At 51.0% G+C, this 19,986-nt stretch overlaps 1 protein-coding gene across 3 annotated transcripts; it reads left to right on the plus strand.

The window, feature by feature from the left end:
• The first annotated feature begins 2,269 nt into the window (after window positions 1–2,269).
• Window positions 2,270–19,889, plus strand: GALNT5 (polypeptide N-acetylgalactosaminyltransferase 5). Of its 3 annotated transcripts, XM_062637832.1 has the most exons (10): window positions 2,272–3,751; window positions 8,208–8,374; window positions 10,157–10,276; window positions 10,739–10,874; window positions 11,253–11,372; window positions 11,854–11,971; window positions 12,174–12,497; window positions 15,541–15,621; window positions 16,417–16,578; window positions 19,468–19,889. In XM_062637832.1, exons 1-10 carry the CDS (start codon window positions 2,508–2,510, stop codon window positions 19,606–19,608), a joined length of 2,613 nt encoding a protein of 870 aa, XP_062493816.1. In that variant the 5' UTR covers window positions 2,272–2,507; the 3' UTR covers window positions 19,609–19,889. The 3 variants fall into 3 exon arrangements, with proteins under 3 accessions (XP_062493817.1, XP_062493818.1, XP_062493816.1); XM_062637833.1 differs by lacking the exon at window positions 16,417–16,578 and having other exon boundaries at window positions 2,270–3,751; XM_062637834.1 differs by lacking the exons at window positions 15,541–15,621; window positions 16,417–16,578; window positions 19,468–19,889 and adding an exon at window positions 13,409–14,074 and having other exon boundaries at window positions 2,270–3,751.
• Window positions 19,890–19,986: the final 97 nt, after the last annotated feature.

The following is a 19,986-nucleotide window of genomic DNA, read 5'->3' on the forward strand; positions in this document are numbered from 1 at the left end:
TTCAAGTTAGCTTCCTTCTCTGCTTTTCCATCTGACACTTTGGATTATTTTAATGATGGAGTAACCTTGATTAAATTAATTCCTCCCTACAAAAGCAGCTGTCTTGTGTCAAGGAATCTGTTCAACTATCTGGAGCACTTATACTTGCCAGGGAGAAGAGCCAAAGCACAGAGCTAGCAGAGGGAATGCCTGACCATACCAAAACAGCGACGACTTTTTCATAACTCCTAAGTGTGAAGCTGAGGCTTAGAGGAATGTCGAGGGTCTGTCTCCCTGCCCCACGCAGGGTTGGACGCTGCCTGTAACATGTTTCCCTGTTAGAAAAAAAAGGCTATCTGGCCTTTCCCATCTGCAGAGGAACATGCTTCCCGCAGTCCTGGGGACTGAGGTCTGAGGGGCTGAAGTTCATCCACAGCCAGGTTCCCTGCAGAGCTGCGTCTGAGCCACGCTGTACCCCTGGGCTGGCTCCTTGGGGGGGGGCCACATGCACCCAAAGCCCAGAGCATGACCCTTGGCGCCACACCAGGCACACCAGGATGGCACGCTAGAGTGGGATCCAACTGCTCCACCTGCTGGGTGAGATGGTCAGGAATGGCAAGGGAAGGAAGCTACAGAAATGGAAAAACAATGCCAGCGTGGAGAATGAATCCACAGTCCGTGGTTCGCTTAAACATTTATTTCCAAACCAAAGGTATTATTTAAGTTCAATCTTGCCTCCAAGCTTCCTTACTGCCAAACAGCTGTTCAATTGTTTCCCCTTTTAACAGTCCTTTTGCAATCTTATCCTTCACTCCAGCTTACTGAAGGTCCTTAAGCACGCACCAGCCACACACGCAAATCCTACTGAAATCAGAACTGCCTGCCACGTCTGAAGAGAGTTTGTTTTACAAAGAAAAGCCTTGGAAAAACACCAGAACTGCCATTTCTTTCTTGTTTTCAATCTCACAATATAACCATAGGCTAGACTTTGAAATTACTGGGGGTTTAAAGTATGAATGTATTTTTTCCCCAGTCATTTCTTTTCCTTTCAATATTAATATGCACTGCAGTGGGTTGGATCCCTTTATTTAAAAAAAAAAAAACAACAAAAAAAAAAACAAAACAAAACAAAACAAAAAAAAACACAAACATCTCCTGCTCTGTGATTTGGGATCCCATGCATTTCTTTTAAATTTATTAATACCAGAGGTCAAGCAAGCTGCAAAATACTGACGAGCTCAGGCTTTTTCCTCTTAGTGCCCATACAGGGGTTTCACAGCTGATGCCCACATGCTACAGCTGACCTTACAGCTCTTTAGCTTGACCGTGTGCACAGGCGCAGTGGATGCCACACCAGTTGGGCAGCATTGTCCTCAGGCTTGCTAACGGAGGGGACCTGGCACGGCACATAGAGGCTCCCTGGCAGGGCAGTGGGCCAATGGCTGCTGGTAGCAGGGTCTCCACTGCAAAGCTCCTGGCAGCATTGGGATGGCAAAGGGCCCCCGGACCCTGGTTTTGATCAGCCAGTGAAACCCAGTCATGGGGGTCCTGCGTGAGTGTCCCAGCATGCGGAGCTCACAGTGGCGGACGAACAATCGCCCTCTGCAGCGCATCTCCTGAGTATCGCAGCCCCACTGCAGGAGCAACCAGCTGCTGTGGCGTTGGCCGGGTGTTACCCCCTCCTGGCCTGCCATCCCGACACCGGGGGACACCGGGGGCACTGCACCCAGGGGTTACCCCATAACCAGCCCCGCAAACCCGACCGGGTGCGCTGGGGCTTCCTGGGGTGTTCCAGGGCTGCTGGGGATGACCACCCCACCCTGACCCCCCCACCCCCCCACCCAGCCCCGCAGGCAGCCCCAGCCCCGCCTGAGCCCGCGGTCCGGGCTGCCCCGGCTCTTTTTAACCCAGCTCGAGAGACTGCAGGGCTTTGCCTCCCTCTTTGAGCCAGCGCCGTTCAGCCGTGGCTCGTGTGCCCTGGAATAGAAGCAAGTACGGGAAAAACATCCACGTACTCGGCAGACAGCCTTAACCTCCACACTTCTGCGGCTGCTGCCACGTAACCTACTTACACTGCTTCACTTCTGTGCAAGGACCACTTAGCCGCAGCCCCGTTTGCATCCGCATTGCCACGCGGGCTGGCCCGGGTGCCTTGCCCCTGCCCGGAGACCTGCTGTCCCACCGGGCACAGACACTCCGCAAGCTCTGCACCCCAGAACAGACCGCATAAGCCCCCACGATGTCCCCCGCGGATGGCACACAATGGGCCCCAATGGGAGCGTAGCGCAGCGCCGAGGCCCGTGCAACGGCTGAGGTGAGGGCCGGCCGCCTCTAGCCTCTCCGAGGCGAGCCGGGCCGGGCCGGGCAGAGCCTCCTCCGGTGTTGAGTTACAGCGCGGGCCCCCGGGGCTGGGTGGGGCGAGAGGAGCCCCGGCCCGGCCCGCCTCTCTGCTCCCTCCGGGAACGGGGTGCGCCGGTCCGGGTGCTCCGTCCGTCTGCCCGCCCGCCCGCCCGGAGCGGCCTCCGGGGATGAGCGGGCTGCGGCGGCTGTTCCGCGGTAGCGGGCGAGCGCTGGCGTTCGTCTTCGCCGCCTCCGTCGTCTGGCTGCTCCTCGACATGGCCGCGCTCCGCCTCTCCCTCGGCGACGCCGGCGGGCGGCTGCTGAAGGAGGCAGCGGACCGCGGGCAGGAGCAAGCGCGCCCGTGGCGGGGTCCCGAAGCGTGGGCGGGCAGCAGCCAGGCCGATCTCTCTGGGCTCCGCCGCGGGCGACGCCGGGGCGTAGGGACGCCGGGCTCTCGGGCAGCCCGCCGGGAGCCTCCCCGGGAGCCGAGTCCCCCGGCCTCCGTCGCCGGGAGCAGGGGGCGGCACGCCGAGGGGCACCCCGCCGCTCCCCCGGGGACCAGGCCCACCCCGCCGGGGTCGGTTGTAAACTTGAGGGGCGGTGCAGGGGTCGTAGCGGCACCGGCAGCGAGCAGACCCCCGTCGAAGGCAGCGGCGGAGTTCGTAGTGGAGCCCACCGGGAGCAGAGCCGGGCCGCTGAAGGCATCACCGTCCCAGCCAGGCTCCCCCGACAAGCCCCATTCTCCTGACCTGCCTGGCGCGGGGCTCTCCGAGCCTGCACGGCGGGTCGCGGTCAGGGGGCCGGCGGGGCGGGGGCCCGGGCATGCCACCGAACAGAGTCGGCAGCAGCCCGCGGGCACGCTGGTGAAGGGCGGCCTGCCACCTCGGTCAGCGGAGCTGGGAGCCCTGACTGGGCGGGAGCGAGTGAAAGTGGGAAAGAAAGAAACTTCCTCCGAAAACCACTTCATCCTTCTTGGCAAAGAGGGGATAAAACTGGACAGCCCAGCAGCCTCACGTCTGGGGTCTGACTCTGCGAGGAACATCACAGGGAGACAAGAAACACACAAAGAGTGGCAACTTGCTAATGAAAATGGGGACAGCACCCATGCTGTGAACACCACCACTGGGGCTGCAGCACTGGGTGGCTGGACACAGGGTGCAACGCAAGGAGCAGCTCCCAAGGTGCGTGCCGCTGGCAAGGATGGACAGGAACAGATGAGCACCAGCAGCCCGGGGACTCACAGGGTCTTGTCCATGGATGCAACACTTGCCCCAAGAGACCCGCAAGCTCCTGGCCAGTTTGGACACCCTGTTTCAGTCCCTGATGACAAACAAGAAGAAGCAAAAAGTAGATGGAAAGAAGGAAACTTTAATGTCTACCTCAGCGATTTGATTCCTGTAGACCGAGCCATAGTGGACACCAGGCCTGCCGGGTAAGATCGTCTTCTCTTGCACAAATACTTGTGCTGCGCTCAGTGGCTCCTGGAGAGGGCTGCTGGGTGTACTGTGACCTTTTTGTGCTTCTAGCTGTGAGACTGCTTTTGCCTTTCCGTGTAGGAGCAGCCTGATATTAAAACTGGGTAAAGTTTGCAGGTTGTCTTAACCCTGAGTCCTGCCATCCAAAGAGGCTGGGGCACATAAGGTGGGCAGTGTGGCACAGGCCTCTTTGTGCCTTAAAACACTTTATCTCGTTCATCAGGTGCAACACTGAGCACTGTTTGGTTTCAGTATTTGTGCATTTGGTTCCCAGAGCACCCCTGAACCAGCTGATTTCTCTTGGTTGTAGAAGCCACCTGCCTGGAGGTGCTCTCACTCCTTCAAGCAGCCGCTGCCCTTCCCTCAAGGTAGAGGCACCACGACAGCCGCCTCTGCCTGGAGGGACTGCTGGAGCCCTAAAAACAGGAGACAAAGCCACGGGCTGAGCTCTGATGTGGTCAAAAGGGGCACACGCTGGCCAGCAGTCAAGGCGGTCCAGGGGACATGCCTCAGAGCGATCCTTTATGCAGGCCAGCAGCTCTGCTGCCATTGTGCTACAGAGCACTGCCATCGGTACCCACTCTGTGGAGGCCACTCAGGGACTCGAGTCTGGGCACGCAAAGGGAGGAATGGAGAGGTTTGAGTTGGAAAATTGTTGTTGAGCTACAGCTACTGTATTTAAAAAACACTCCCTCCCTGTAGTGCCCATAGAAAGGAAAAGGGTGAGGTGTGGGCAGCACGTTGCCCACTGATGGAAGGAGTCAGGGCCTCTTCTGAGCCGCTGTGGGGAGGATGGAGGGAAGGTGCTGCTTCAGGTGAATGGCAGGGTAATCTCTTTATACTCAGTTTTTCCTACTGCAAAAGTTTCTCAACCCCTTGGCAAGTGAGAGACCTGCCTCACACAGAGGCCCTTTTCCCACATCTCTCTTCCCACACTTGCAGTGTATGGATATGGTGGGACGGGAGTTGTGCCATGGTTTGTCTCCCATCCCACACAGCAATGCACAGACATTCCCACGGCACTGCTCGTGCTCACCATTTATGGTGGATAGAGGATGTCAGCTACAGGAGCCACCTGTGCACAGAAATGGAGCCATGGTGGCTCAAAACACTGTGTTTTGGTCTTTGACCAAAAGTCCTGAAAGCTGTGGAGCAGAACCCAGAAATGCTTGTAAGTGCAGCCTGCATGCCACGGGTGCCACACACCTGCCCAGAAGAAAACAGCATTGCTGTCTGGGCGTCACGGGGAACACCTTGGCCAAACAGGGGCACGTCACTGACAGCACTGGCTGGGATGCATGCTGCTGCGCTGGGGCACGGGGCCATGGCAAGCTGCCCTGGGTGCCCTGGCACTGGCAGGAGCCTGTGCATGCTCTGCCCTTGGCTGGTTGGCATGGCAGATATCAGGCCTTAAGGGCCAGCTCACTCCAATGGCTGTTGACAGCTCTCAGGGATGAAACAGCATGTTACTGCTTTTGCTTCCAGTCTGTCCCAGTTTAAACTGCAGTTCCTCTTGTGATCCTTGCTGGAGTGCTGAACTAGACCACTGAAATTTGGCCAATAGGAACTTGCCCTGTCATAGCCTTCAGTGTGCTTACCAGTGTGCAATGCTTGCTGCTTTCTGAATTTTCTTACCATGGTGGTGCTTGCTGAGCCTCTGCAGAAGTGCATGCAGGGAGAGTCCCACCAAGGAGGAGCTGGACCCCATTTCAGCCCAGCACTGCAGTGCTGTGAGCGAAGGTCCCCATGTGCCTCTGACCCCTCCCCAGGCTACTGACATAGCTTCTCTGGGACAATTGAGTCATCCAGATTTAGATAAGGACCAAGATTTCCTGGCCTGGCAAAAAAAATGTTGCCCGCCGCATGCCAGAGCATGGCCTGGGTAAGTTGGCACCCATGCTGGCAGGCATGGGGAAGGACCCTAGCTATGCCTGACTGTGCTGGGAAAGGATGGGCTGGGCACCCCCGAAGATCAGGTCTTCAGGGCCAGGCTACTTCTAAGCTCAGAGGCAGCAGATCAAAGGTGGTGCTTTCCCAAAGCAACTTCAAAGCCTACATTTTGTTGACTTTCAGAGTGATGTCCACAGAACATAAAGGCTGTGGGCTATTTTTGTTTAAAAGCCTGTTTAGGAGAGAAACTTCAAAAGGATTTGACTTCTATTTCCCCTTAGTTATATATATTAATTATATATACATATCTAAAAAATATATAGGTATGTATATGTAAGTTTAAAGTATAAACAGCCCAGACTCGCACAGGACATAGTGAAATTTCTTTAGCTTGGGGTCAGCAATAACAAACCCAGTGCTCCCTGCCCAGAATCCTACTTTTTTAGGCAAGAAGGGAGGAAAAGATGTTCCTCCATTTGAGGTTTCCCCTCACCCGGGCGCTTTCCAGCTGCCAAGGGTACGTGCAGGCTTTGGCCAAAGGCCTGTTTGCTGCTAATGAAGGAGCTAAGAGAGATGTCCTCATAGCAGGTCCTGCCTGACTGCATGCAGACTTTGTAGCTTGGATCTCAGCTGCGTTTTCTCAGCTGCTTTCACATCCCTCTCTCCGTGCAATGAAAGCTGTTGTGTTCAGCAGCTGCCACCTTATCTGTGGGCTTGTTCCCTCCTCTCACCACAAGCTGCCTCCTTGGGTTCGCTGTAGGAGCAAGTACAACTCATCTACTTTCTCCTAGTTTAGCTGTCCCTTGTCTCCTTCTTGCAAGTGACCTTCCTGGTTCAGCCCCTGCCTTCTCTCCATTGACCCTGTGAGTGCTGCCAGCATGCCCAAATCACTCTCCCTCCCCATACTGCAGAGGGGTCCCATCACCACGGGCCGACACCCTTAATGTTTCCAACCAAACCGTAATCAAACAGCACATCCCCTTCTGGCTGAGCCAGTCTTGGTTGCTGTCTGAGGTGAACCAGGCTACAGAAGGAGAAGGAAAGACACGTCCCAAGGATTGTGGCAGAGAGTAATTCTGGGGATATTTTCACTTATGGGAGCACTTCTGATTAGCTGTGAAGCCCTGAAATGCCTCTGAATTTCCTTCAAAACACCACATGGTCTGAGCTGCACATCAGCACCCAAGCCAGCACCAGCCAAACCCGAGGGACTGTTCACGGAGACAGAAGAAGTCAGCTTTCCATATGCTCCCATGTACCTGTCTGTTTTCTCTGTTGTTGACAGCAGAATGGACAGTGGTTTTGATTCATCACTGAGAAATCTGCATTTGCAGATTGGCTGGTGCCTGTCCTGCCTGTGGAGGTCTGCTCTGGAAGACAGAAAAACCTGCTATCAGCCTTCAGCTCATTGACAAGAGAGAGAAAGCAAGTCCCAGCAGTTCATGGATATTCTGGGATAAACTGTCAGTCTTGGGGAGAAGAGCAGTCTGGGGGAGAGGAGTGCTCTGCCAGGCATTCTGCAGGGCTGGAGATCCACTTAGAGATAGCAGAGCTAGGGAAGCCCTGCTCCCCAAGGCGCACAGCACAGCAGTGCTGAACTTTCAAATGGAAGATGAGAAAAGCTGCTCACTGACCTTTTGGTCAAACACAGAAGATACAGGCCTGACCCAGCCGTTGAGGTTTTGGCTGTTGCAGAATAAAGTGACAAACCCATGAGCACAGGAGGAATTTAATCATGCCTCAAACCCACTGATGCATATCGCTGGCTGTTTGTGAGGGGAGCAGGCACTGCATGCAGGATTGGCACAGCCAGGCTGGGTGTCCCAGGAAGGCATGGGTGCTCAGGGCATGAGATACAGGGTGCTCAGGGAACAGACTTGCCAGTACTATCATATGTAAAATTTGTACGCTTGAGTGTTTTACGTTTCTGCAGGATGTCCTGAGTGATGTGCAGCAGTTGGACTGGGAAACTCTTCCTCACTGTCTGCATGTTTGATGAGTTGCTGTGCTGAGTAACCCTTCATGTAAATAAATGGCCGTTTCCCTGCATTTTGAACATAACACCAATTCTTTACTTTCAACGGGACTATCCCATGCAGCCCAGGATGCCAAGTACTGCAGGTGTTCGGAGCACACCAGGATCCTTTTCATGCAGGAGTCCCCGAGACCAGTGGTGCAGAGCTGGGATCAGCCTCACTTTTGGGGCCTTTCAGCCATTTGCTCATTGAGAGGAGATATTGTCACCTGCAGGTAGGGTGTTAAAAGAGGTCCCTGTTAGAAAGGAGTGAGCACAACTTATCCCATGGGGTTGCTCGCAAGAAGGGCCCTGTGGGACTGTGTGGGGAGCTCTCCCTGCTCAGTCCTCTGCTCCCTCTCTCAACAAAATCCTGTTGCAGGGCATTGCCTCTTTATTTCACATTTGGCGTCTCCCCCCTCCCTGCGTTTTTTCCCAGAAAACAGTAAGCCTGGAGACTTTCAGGAGTGCGAATGGCCATCACCTGTGAGCCTGTGTTGCCATTGCAGGTGCTCTGACCAGCGTGTTCATGATGACCTCCCAAACACCAGCATCATCATGTGCTTTGTGGATGAAGTGTGGTCCACCCTCCTCCGCTCAGTTCACAGCGTTCTCAGCAGGTCTCCTCCTCACCTGATTGAAGAAGTCATTTTGGTGGACGACTTCAGCACTAAAAGTAGGTGAAGCTTCTTCTGCCTTTATGAAACTAATATAACTTGAGGCCAAAATGCAATTTGTTCTCTGTAATTCAATTCTGAATAGAGAGAAATCACATTTTCTCCTTTCGATGTATTGAAGTGCATCCCCAGCCTGCTCTGTTCTTTCCAGATCAGGGGGATCAGAGGTCAGATGGGCACTGGGAGTGGCTGTGGTGGATCAAGCTGCAGTTCTTGCCAAGCAGTCTGCCAGACTTTATCATTCACGTCTCTTCCATCCTAGTCTACTCACTTAAACAGCTGCTACATTTACAGCTGTGCATCACTAAGTTTACACACGTGTGCTGCTTTGCACATGTGTGGGAGGCTGGTAGACGCACTGCAGTCCAGGAGCACCATCTTTGGGGCATCCTGGACCAAGGACTTGAACGTTCATGAAGATGCTGTCATCCTTCTCTGTGCACCTTCCAGATGAGTGTCCCATGTTTTCAGTGCTGCACTTCCCCGGTTGCTCAGAGAACGGTATAGTTGCAGTAAAAGCAGTGGTGAGCCAGGCATCTGCACATGCACAGCAGCTTTGCATATGCACTCAGGCATTTTGTATGATATTGAACCTCTGCTTTGTAATGCTTTCACTCTCTGCTGGCTTAAGCCCTTGAAAATGTAGGAATAATGTAATTTTCCAGCTGCTGGTTCTTCTGTGCTCAGCATTGCTGTAATCTGAGTAGCAGCAGCAATAACCTACAGCAAACGGGTCCACAGATGTTTCACCTTTGGAGCTTTTCAAAGCTTTTAACTGGTTTTTGAAATGCAAACAGTTACATTCTCCTGAAAAAAACCTAGAGAGCACTAATAAAGCCCATCTATGGTGGAGATTGGGTGTCCTTCCCACAGACCAAACGGTGTAAGTGGGTGATGGCTGGCTCTCAACAAAGCACTTTTCTCCCCAGCTTCCTCACACTCTTATTTATGAGAGTTCACCACCAGCTACCTCCACAGCCACAGGAAACCATGACTAAAGCAGCCTGAGAAGTGGAGATATGTCACAGAAAATCCTTGTGCAGTTTAAACCCAGGCAAAGCCTTTAAATGTGGTGCTTGCTATCAAGAAATATGTAGAGCATAAAAAAAAATAGGCAAAGTATTTAGAACCAGATTTTAATTGTGATTATAGTGCAAGGGAGAAAAAAAAAAGTCATTTTGGAGTTTTTGAGCGACAGCTCTATACCTGGTTTGAATCATGAGCTACTCGAGTGATGCCACTGAGATTTTGCTCATGGCCTGTCACCAAAACCGCTGCACTTCATGCTCTCCACTGTCCACGTGCTGTGCATGCAGCAAGTCACTGCATTCACCCACACTGGCTATGCCTGCCTTTGCTGCATCTACTGGGCTTGTGCGGAAGCCAAGTGGGTGCTTGCTGTGCAGGGAGCAGGAGACGATACCACCACCTGCAGCCCATCCTTTGGAAGAGCATACCCAAAGCAGCCAGACAGCCCACGGTGAGCCCCCAGGACCAAGTAGCATGCCCATTACAGAGTACCAGGGACACACGTCTCCAGAAGAGATTTTTAAACTCCAGCTGAAACCTGCTGACACTGATGTGGCTGGGAGTTTCTCTGGAGAACAGGCTCAGTCTCAAACACCAGAAGCCCTGCAGCTGTGCCCAGATGTTCACACCCAAGCCCAGAGGATCCTGGTGTATCTGAAGATGCTTCCAGGGACATTCTACCCCCTGCTTTTCACCTTGGAAGTGGGTGCGAAATTGGTAAGTCATCCTCACCCTCTCCTCCTTCTCTGCAGAGTACCTCAAGGAGAAGCTGGACAAATACATGTCGCAGTTCCCAAAAGTGAAGATTCTCCATCTCAAGGAGAGGCATGGTCTAATACGGGCCAGACTGGCAGGAGCAGAAATTGCCAAAGGTAGGATGAAAGCCATTTCAGTCTTGGCTGGAACCCCCACAGGTGCTGATAAGCCATCTCTGAGCTTTAGTCTCATCCCAGTGAGATAATGGCATCTCTTTGGTATGTAAAGCACAAGGATCTGACAAGTGATAGAGCTTTGTCTTGTCCAGCACCTCAGCACAGCCCTAGCAAGCCACAGCTGGGATCTCCAGCCGTGCCACCTTGGCTTCATTGCCTGCACAGGCCAGGCTGTCTTGGCATTGAAATGGTCATTTCTGCTGGGAGCCATCCCACTTCACTCTGCTGGCCTCCATGGCTGAGCAGCAAAAACATGCTCTGAGCTATGGCTGGGAGGGTTTTGGGAGCTATGGCTCATGGCACCATCAGCACTACTGTGAGCTCACAGGGTGTCCAGCCAGCATAGGATGGGAACAGGGAAGGAGCACCTGGGGCCTGATCCTACCCTGGCCTCTGCCACAGGCACCATCCTGACGTTCCTGGACTCACATGTGGAGTGCAATGTGGGGTGGCTGGAGCCACTGCTGGAGAGGGTCCGCCTGAGCCGGACCAAGGTCGCCTGTCCTGTCATCGAGGTCATCAGCGACAAGGACATGAGGTAATGTGGCTTGTGGCCTTGGGATATCCAAAATCCATGCCAGTGGCTTGAGTGAAACCTCTTACTGGGACCACCAACATACTAATTACAGGAAGACCCAGGTCCAGACCTCCTAACTGGCCTTCAGCAGCGTCTCACAAGGGATACATCATGTTGCTGTGCACCAGAACTTAATGTCAGCAGTGGATTTGGCCCCTTCATTTATCCCACACACCTTTTCCCTTTTTCATGACTTTTAGTACATGAAGAGGATTCCTGATGAAATTTGTTAAAATCTCATTTTAATTATGTACAGATATTCATCTTCACTCATTAAGGGTGACATTTCAATCAGGAATGTGACTCAGAATTAGTCATCCCGATCTTTTCTCTGTTTAGTTACATGACCGTGGACAACTTTCAGCGTGGGATCTTTACTTGGCCAATGAATTTTGGATGGAAGCAGATTCCGCAAGAGATCATTGAGAAAAATAAAATCAAGGAAACTGATATAATAAGGTAAAAAAACAGCAAATGTGAGAGCTTTGTGGTCCGACCTGTTCCTTTGTTAATAACTTAGCGACAAAGGCTCCTTCAGTGCCAAATGTTGTTCCTTTGCCTGCAAGGACAACAGAGACAGGCACTTTGTACGCTGTGGGCAGTCACATCACCAGACATGGGCAAAGCCCAACAAGCCTTTCTCACCTCGTGTGGCACTGCTGGCATTTTGCTGGTGTTACTGGGGCTGGGGGAATGTATAATTGCATTTTTCCCTTCCATGTCCCATTATGGTTTTCAGGCTGGGTAAAGCCACTCAAATACAGAATCAGCAAAGCGACTGATCAGGTAGTGTCTTGCTGTCCCTGTAAATGCAGCCACAGGTACCGTCCCCCAGCATTTAGTAGCCCACAGCTTCTCAATGATACCCTTGTCAAGGCAAAGGGAAGGGGATGGGCATTCCCTGACCAACTGACCTGCTGTGTGGCCTGTCTGTTCCCAGGTGCCCGGTCATGGCAGGTGGCCTGTTCTCCATCGATAAGAAGTACTTTTTTGAGCTGGGAATGTATGACCCAGGGCTGGATGTTTGGGGAGGTGAAAATATGGAGATTTCGTTCAAGGTATGTCACTGTCATACACCTGCATCCATGCCAGCCTGGCTCTGATGATGGGGCTCAGCCAGGGTCTCCCAGAGGGACAGCCCACACTGGAGACACCATTTGTCCTGGTAGTTTACTTAGTTTTCTACTTCTCTTCTGGCTTGCACAAAGCCAGCACCCAGCATTTGCATGTGTTTCTATCAAAGCAACCTCCGTTTCTCAGGTCTGGATGTGTGGAGGAGAGATTGAGATTGTTCCATGCTCCAGAGTTGGACACATTTTCAGGAACGACAATCCTTATTCCTTTCCAAAAGATCGTGTGAGAACAGTGGAGAGGAACTTGGCCCGCGTTGCAGAGGTCTGGCTGGATGAGTACAAGGAGTTATTCTATGGCCATGCTTACCATCTAATCTTGAAAAACGTGGATGTCGGTGACCTCACTCAACAAATCCAACTGCGAAAGAAGCTTCAGTGCAAAAGTTTCCAGTGGTACCTGGAGAATGTCTACCCAGACCTGGAAGCGCCCCTGGTTAAAGCCAGTGGTCTGGTACGTAGCCAGATAACTTGCCGCCCTTCATTTAAACATGTTTTCAGTGGCTAGCTACACACTGCCAGTACACTGAGTTGTTTCCCTGGCATTTGGTAACATTACTGAATATTCAATATGTCACGGTGGTCTGGATTCCCTCGTGTTTTTATAAATAGGTCACAGTCACAGTTCCAGGAGACGATTTCCCTTTAAAGAGCCATTTGAGTGTTTCAACCCCAGATGAGCTGCCCCTGTGGCAGACACGGTCAGGGATGTGCACCAGAGCGGGGGCCAGTATCCTCCCTACCTGCGCAGCATTTTGGCCACGGCAGGAGAGGGAAGTGGTTTATCGGGCAGCCCCGGGGGCCTGGAGCAGGCAAGGTTTGTACCGGTGCTCTGCTGCCAGCAGAGCGCAGCAGAAATCCGCTTTTCCCCTGCGCTGCCTGCAGCCTGGGGGAGCCCGGCATCTTTGCAGCGCACAAGAAGCCTGTGCTTCGGGAGAGCTCAGTGAGCAGAAAACACCGTAAATGTTAAGTCCTGCTTCCATAAGACTCTTACTGGCTGATAAGTGGATCAGGCTCCATTTCTCTTCTGCTATCTCTCCATCTCTGCTTTGGGAGACTCCTGGTGATCTCTGGCACCAAGTCCTCCTTGTGCAGCTATTCCTCAGGTGTTCAGTGTCACTTTACCAACATTAAAAGGTCACTTAGACAAGAATAAAATATGGGTTCTGAATTTGGCCCGGGCTTGAGCCTAAGCTGAATATTAGCTGCTGCTTTGGACACTCAGAAACCTCAAATGCCCAGAAAAGATGCAGCTTTGATTACAAATTGCTTATAATGGCAATTACAAAAGTAAAATATTTGGTCTGTCAGAAGAATTTCAGTGATTCCAGGAATGAAAACTAAAGGGTTTTCTGCCTGTCCTAGCCATTGCCATCTGCCAGTGCCATGGCAGGAGCAACACTTGCTTGAGAGGAGGTGGCCAGAAGCCGGTGACCACAGGTCTGGCATGGCTGGGGCAGTGAGAACAAGAACGGCCTGTCCCCTCCATCCCTGCCAAGGCGCACAGTTACTGCACCAGCCCTTCTGGGAGCCAGGAAATAGCACATCAACCATTCAGCTGTGTTTCAGGCTTGTCTATGGGCCAAGGGCTTAATGTGAAGGTTCACTGTCACAGGGAGCCCTAGGGATCAGGTCAGGCTCTCTGCCAGCTGCAGTGTGTTGCTTTAATGATCAAGCCATGAAGGTGTGAGAGGGTAGCTCTGCAGAGAGCATGGGGAGGGATGCAGTGCTTCCTCTGGTGACCTCTCAGCTCTCACAGAAAAGCTGTAGGAAACTGCTGGTCTGGGGCACTTCAGCAGATTATGAGCAGTGCATCCATTCAGACGCATCCATCCATCTCAGTGTGACAGCGGCTGCAAGCAGAAGAGCCAAGGGCTGTCTCTCTGGCTCCAAAACTTGTATGTCCAAAAGCCCATGTCCCTGCATTTCTCAGAAAGCACTGTTTGGATTAGACTGAAGGATTCAGTGAAACATGGGCTTAAGTGACATTTTTGAAAAAGAATTAGCAGTCATAATCTGAGAACATAACCCCACCCCACCCCAAATTTATTGAGAAATATTCACTTTTTCAGCTTTTTTTTTTAATCAGAGCAGTAAAACAATGTCAAATTCAGTGCAAAGCAGTTAGACCATATATAACCTGAACCAAAACCTCAGTTTGTCAGAGGTGTTTTTGAAAATTTTCAAGATACTGCCTTGCTTTGTCCTGATTCAGGCCACCTGAATTGCTCTTTTATCTTCATTCTCAAAATTTAATAGGGCAGAAAATCTGTTTTTCAGCTAGCTCTGCAAATTCCAGCTGTGCTGAACACTGCCCAAAGTTACTTGAGAACTGTTTTCCAAATAGCCTGTTTATTTATGGGGATTAATTCATAGGTTCTTCAGAAATTCTGAAAGAGAAGGAATGACGTTTGCAAGGAATTGGAGATGTGAGTGGCCCCGGGGAGTTATTTGAGGAGTTGGTGATGGTGCCTGCAGACTGCAGCCAACCAAATCCTCTTATGGCCGTGAGCCCCTGCAGCGTGGTAGACTTCAGCCCAGGAACTGGAGTGGGCTGGCAGAGCTCAGTCCAGTGTTTTCAGCTTTCCCATATTACATCCGATACTCCTGAGCAACCTCTGAACACACCATACAAACAGCATGAAGGAAGTGCCCCTTTGCAGACCTCACTTTGTGCAGATGCTGGCGCTGGGCAGGTGCTGGATGCTGGCTCACCCATGAGGGATGGTTGCAGGGAGAAAGAGCAAAGAGAAGCCAGGGAAGGGAGCAGAGCCTGATGCTCACTTGCAGCAAGCTGGGGGCTGAATACACATGCTCAGGGAAACTGCGCTACCCAGGGTGCAGTGCTTACTTGTCCTCTCTTACACCCACCAGTGCAAGGTAACAGCAGTTCAGTTACAAACAGTTAATGATGATGTTCCTGCCAGGGTTCCCACTTTAGGGGACTGTGTCTCCATTTCTCCATTGATGGTGAGTACCAAGCCAACCAACCTGGATGGAAAACAGGAAGCTGCCTCGAGGTAGGGCATCAAGCACATCACATACAGTGATGGAGTTGTTCCCTGGGGCCATCTGTGGGGTCTGTGCCCAGCTGGGAGGGGACCACCAGGCATTTGTGTCAGCTGCATGTATTGGTTGCTCCCCTCCTTCACGGGGTAGCAGTGGGAAGAGATTCTGCAGTTGTTAATGTTGGGAGCTGTTTGGTGATTTGCAAAACAGGAACATGAGCTATATCCAAAAAAAACCCAGAAAAGAACGTGTTTCATCCAGCCTTAAATGTTTCTGGTAAGGCCTAGTTTCAAGTTTTTGTTGGTAGAAAACGTGTAATGGACCAGGTATGCATTTACATACCTCTCCAGCACATCATCTCTGCTTTACTTAATTAAGTGGATAGTACCAGTCAGTGTCTCTGAATCCAGGAGGTTAACTGCAATATAGCAGCCTCTCCTATTTCTTGGGAATTTATGTCTGAATTTGAATTTTGTTCTGTTTTCCAGCTTGTTAACAAAGCCATGGCAAGATGCATCACTGTGGAAAACACAACTCTAGCTTTTGAGGCATGTGATGTTAACAACAAGGTAAGGATACCCTGCATACTGAGTATGTAATACTATATTTTGTGCATGGCGTAGAGCTCCTGTACCTTCCTATGGTGACCTGCCCCTCCCTCAGGAGCTAAAGCACTCCTTCCCATAGGGCACATGGCCACATGATGCCTCTACACATCTAGGGGCAGGAACTCCCTGTCTGCAAAGTCTGTAGCCAGCCCACAACCCCGGAACCAGCAAATTCAGCTGGAATAGGAAAGTTTGATAAAGCCATGAGCCTGCACATGAAAATAGGGAGAAACATTTAAATAAAAGCCTGTGCTTTCTGTGCTGCTGCAAAACATCCAGCTGCCCTCTGTTGCTCGATGGGAAGCAGCCGCTGTGGACAGTCTTTCCCTTCCTCTATAGGTAGTGTTTTTTACGCAGGTCCCTGCTAATTGCTCTCTGCTCTAGCACAGGCTGGCTTGTGGGTTGGGCTTGTCATGTCCAGGGGTTTGTCTGTTTGCACCCCAGTGCTGGGGTGCAGCCAGGGGAGGTGGCAGGGCAGACAAGCACACAGCAGTGACTTTGGAGTCAAGGCTGCTGTGCAAGGAGTCACTCTCATAGCCTGCGCTGGGGCTGTTCTGAGCTTTCTTGCTCTGCAAATCCATAGGAAAGGTCTTCCCATGGATCACAGCTTTCCTCATCCCCTGGTCCTGGGTGAGGACAGGGGAAAAGCAAGAAGAGCATCTTCTGGGGAGCCTCTGCCAGCTGCCATCACCATGCAACCAGCCCTGCTGATGGAAGGCAAGTGGGGTCACAGCTCTTCCCGGTCTCTCCCTGCAGAACCAGAAGTTCAACTACACCTGGCTGAGGCTGATCCAGCACGGAGAGCTCTGCATCGCCCAGGCTGGCACTGTGGAAGCACTGGGCCTGCGCCACTGTGAGGGCAGGAGCCGCAGCCTGGCATGGCTGCACAGGTCACTGGCAGCCTTCCAGCCAGAGCTGGTAAGTGCTGCGCTGGCTAGAGCAGCCACACCATGGCCTGTGTCCCCTGGGTTGTGTTAGTGTGCTGGTGTGCAAACTGATGGGCAGCTGCAGCCCAGTGCAAGGTGCAGGATATGCCCTGGCCGTCTGGTCCTGGCTTTGCCGAAGTCTTTTCACCTGGAGTTAGGTGTTGGTCCCCCAGCACCAGAGCCTTTCCTCAATGGGATAGAGATGCACACGCTGGTGTTGGGTTGCATTATATCCAAGTGATGCTTGCTGCGACATTGGGTTTCTCAGGGCTGGGGAGATGCTGGCCATGTGAGGAAGAAATGCTTTACTGTGAGAATGGTGAGGCACTGGAAAACACTCCCCAGGGAAGGTGTGAATCCTGCATCCCTGGCGGTGTTCAAGGCCAGGTTGGACAGGACCTTGAGCAACCTGGTCTAGTGGGAGGTGTCCTTGCCCATGGAAGGGGGGTTGTAACTAGATGATCTTAAGGTCCTTTGCAACCCAAACCATTCTGTGATTCTATGATTCACTCTGACATGACAGTAATGGAACATCCCTGTTTTACATAGAAATCATCGATAGTACTTTCTTGGATATTACTTGATATTTATTGGTATTCAGCTCACCAGTGCCTTTTTAAAAGAAAGCATTTATGAAAAGGAAAAGAATGGATACTTACATTCATTGCCTGCACTTGTAAAAAAGCAAGTGAGTCGGGACTGAATCTCAATCAGCCTGGTGTAAGTAGTTGTCCAAAATGCTATGAAATTGCATACTTTATATTTAAGAAAGAAATACTTTTAATTTAAAAAATAAAAAAATGTAGCTAAATTATACACTCACCATATATTGTGTAAGCGGCGAGGAGAAGCAGACAGGCCAACCCAATATGGGTGATAAGCAACTTCTAGTTTATTTGTGACGCAGTTCACACATATATAGGAGTGGTATTCAGCCACTCCTTCTTGGCATAACAGTATTGGTTAGCCCCCACAGCTTCCTCCACATTCTCCTCCCAGGTCCGGTCTCTGGCCACCTGTGGGGGCCACCCCCTGCCTTGCTTGCACAGTCCTCCAGAACTCTATGGTTCTGCTCTTAGAGTCATTCTGCAACAATTCCCCCCTTTTTCTTTGTGCAAGCAAGGCATTATGGGTTATTCTGTTCGCCTGTTTTATCACACAACTGTAAACAAGTCTAATAGCTACAATAATTAACCTAATCAATAATACATAAGTGCAACACCCTTAAACAGTGTTTGACTCAACCTGTAATGCCCCGTGAAAACAACCCTCTAGTTATTCTTAGGATATTGCTCATTTACTATTGCTGGGTAAAAGGGTTCTCAGCTGTGCGTGCATCGAAACTTTAAAAGCCAGAGCGCCGCAGTACCAAATTAGCATAATCAGAGAAACTCATACAACACATTCCATCAAACTCTTCACATCCATGTCCCTGTTCGGGCGCCATTTGTAAGCGGCGAGGAGAAGCAGACAGGCCAACCCAATATGGGTGATAAGCAACTTCTAGTTTATTTGTGACGCAGTTCACACATATATAGGAGTGGTATTCAGCCACTCCTCCTTGGCACAACAGTATTGGTTAGCCCCCACAGCTTCCTCCACATTCTCCTCCCAGGTCCGGTCTCCGGCCGCCTGTGGGGGCCACCCCCTGCCTTGCTTGCACAGTCCTCCAGAACTCTATGGTTCTGCTCTTAGAGTCATTCTGCAACAATATTGCAAAGTTCCCATTCCTTTTTAGTCTGAACAACCGAAACTTAAGCCAGAGCGCCGCAGTGCCAAGGCTCACCTTGGGTGTTTTGTGAAAAACACATGAAAATTGTCATCTGCTTAGGAGTCCAGGCAGCAGTACCAGTGCACAGGCACTTTTTGTCTCCTGTTTCAGCCCTAGCTCACCTCAAGCCGTGAGTTGGGTGCACTTGGTGGTCCCAGCCAGAGCAGGCGGCTGGGCATGAGCAGATGCTCCCAGCTGTGGCAGGGGATGGGTCTGGCCACCCAAAGGCACAGGCACCACCATCCTCCCCAGGACAGGCAGCCTTGGTCTGTGTGATTGTGTCAGCCTTTAGTAGTGCCAGCAGTAGGAAGTCTGAGAAGCAGCTCAGTGCCTGGTGATGTTGACTGAAGGAATTAGTGTGCTTTACCTTCTGATGTCACAGTTATTGTGTCTTATTAAAGTTGTGAAGTGCATTTCCTATATGCACGAAGATCCAACTTTTGCCCAGACAACACTCTACATGTCATTTCAGGAGTATTTCATCTGGGTGTTAACCAACTGATTGTAAGTAACACTGCAAAGCTAGGAGGTAACACAGAAATGTCCTCACCTTTGGCAGCACTTGCAGCATTGTCTTCCTAGCCATGTGGGTTAAGTAGATAAAGCTAAGCAGATGTGAAAAGCAAGAAAATGGAGATCACTCAGACTCTTCATTCTTTCACAATCCAGTTTACTGCCCCAGCATTTGAACTTCAGCACTGAATTATCTAGCATCCTTTTCAATTCAGTAAATGTGCCCGGAGTTCACCAGCCAAGAAACTCCAAAAGACGAAAATCAGTCTCCTGGTGTATGTACCCCTATATAGCATGTACCATCTGGAGTGATTTCCTTTGCATGGTAATTTCTGCTTGGACAGTGAGAGAACTAATCTTTCCCTTCCCAGTGAATGAAAGCTCAGGAGGTGTAGTATGATCCTGGCTTGGCAACAGGCACCAGCTTTGGATCCCACCCAGAAGTCCCTGTAAGTCAGCAAAGAGATCTTACGTATTAGGGAATCATGAAAAAAGGGCACAGCATCAAGAATTAAGCTTTCTCAGTGGAAAAATAGAGCTGCTGCCACACGAGTCCTAAAGCTGAAGCTTACCTAAAGCCCTCTCTCTCCCCTGCAGAAAGACCACATCATCTCGGAGCATCTCCAGCAGCTGGCTTGCTTGGAAGTGGATCCCTCTCACAAAGCCCTGAGGGTAAATGCCTGTGACTCTGCAAATCTTTATCAAAAGTGGCAGTTTGGCAATTACTATGCAGACTGAAGGGAACACAGTTGGACCAGAAACACTGTGTTTTCATCTTGCGAACTCAGCAAGGACATCTGTGTGACTTGTGACAGCAATTACAAAACTGAAAGTTTATTTCCAAATGATAATTGAAATCTGTCATTTAAACCAGCATATTGAGAGATCAGAATACCGAGAGCAGCACATCTGGTTTAACGATATCTGAAACATAGGCGTGTTTTTCCTTCACTGTGAGAGACTTTGGCAAAAGCTCAAATAATTTTCTGTATTATTAAATGGAAATATTTTCTAAAGTCCCCCATCCTACTGTAAGCAAACCTTCAGCAATTCCCCCTGGACAGCAGCATAAGCTACAGGAATACTTCCAGGGATCAGCAGTCTGTAAACAGCAAG

The sequence above is a fragment of the Pezoporus occidentalis genome, unplaced genomic scaffold (assembly GCF_034315485.1).
Source record: "Pezoporus occidentalis ecotype Australia unplaced genomic scaffold, CSIRO_AGI_Poc_V1 ctg54, whole genome shotgun sequence".
Taxonomy (NCBI): domain Eukaryota; kingdom Metazoa; phylum Chordata; class Aves; order Psittaciformes; family Psittacidae; genus Pezoporus; species Pezoporus occidentalis.

Bases quoted from the DNA above. Each gene is read 5' to 3' on its own strand.
- GALNT5 (XM_062637832.1), top strand. From the start codon at position 2,508: ATGAGCGGGCTGCGGCGGCTGTTCCGCGGTAGCGGGCGAGCGCTGGCG. The intron at 10,875-11,252 runs GTAATGTGGCTT...TTCTCTGTTTAG, and splicing joins ATCAGCGACAAGGACATGAG to TTACATGACCGTGGACAACT. The intron at 16,579-19,467 runs GTAAGTGCTGCG...TCTCCCCTGCAG, and splicing joins CAGCCTTCCAGCCAGAGCTG to AAAGACCACATCATCTCGGA.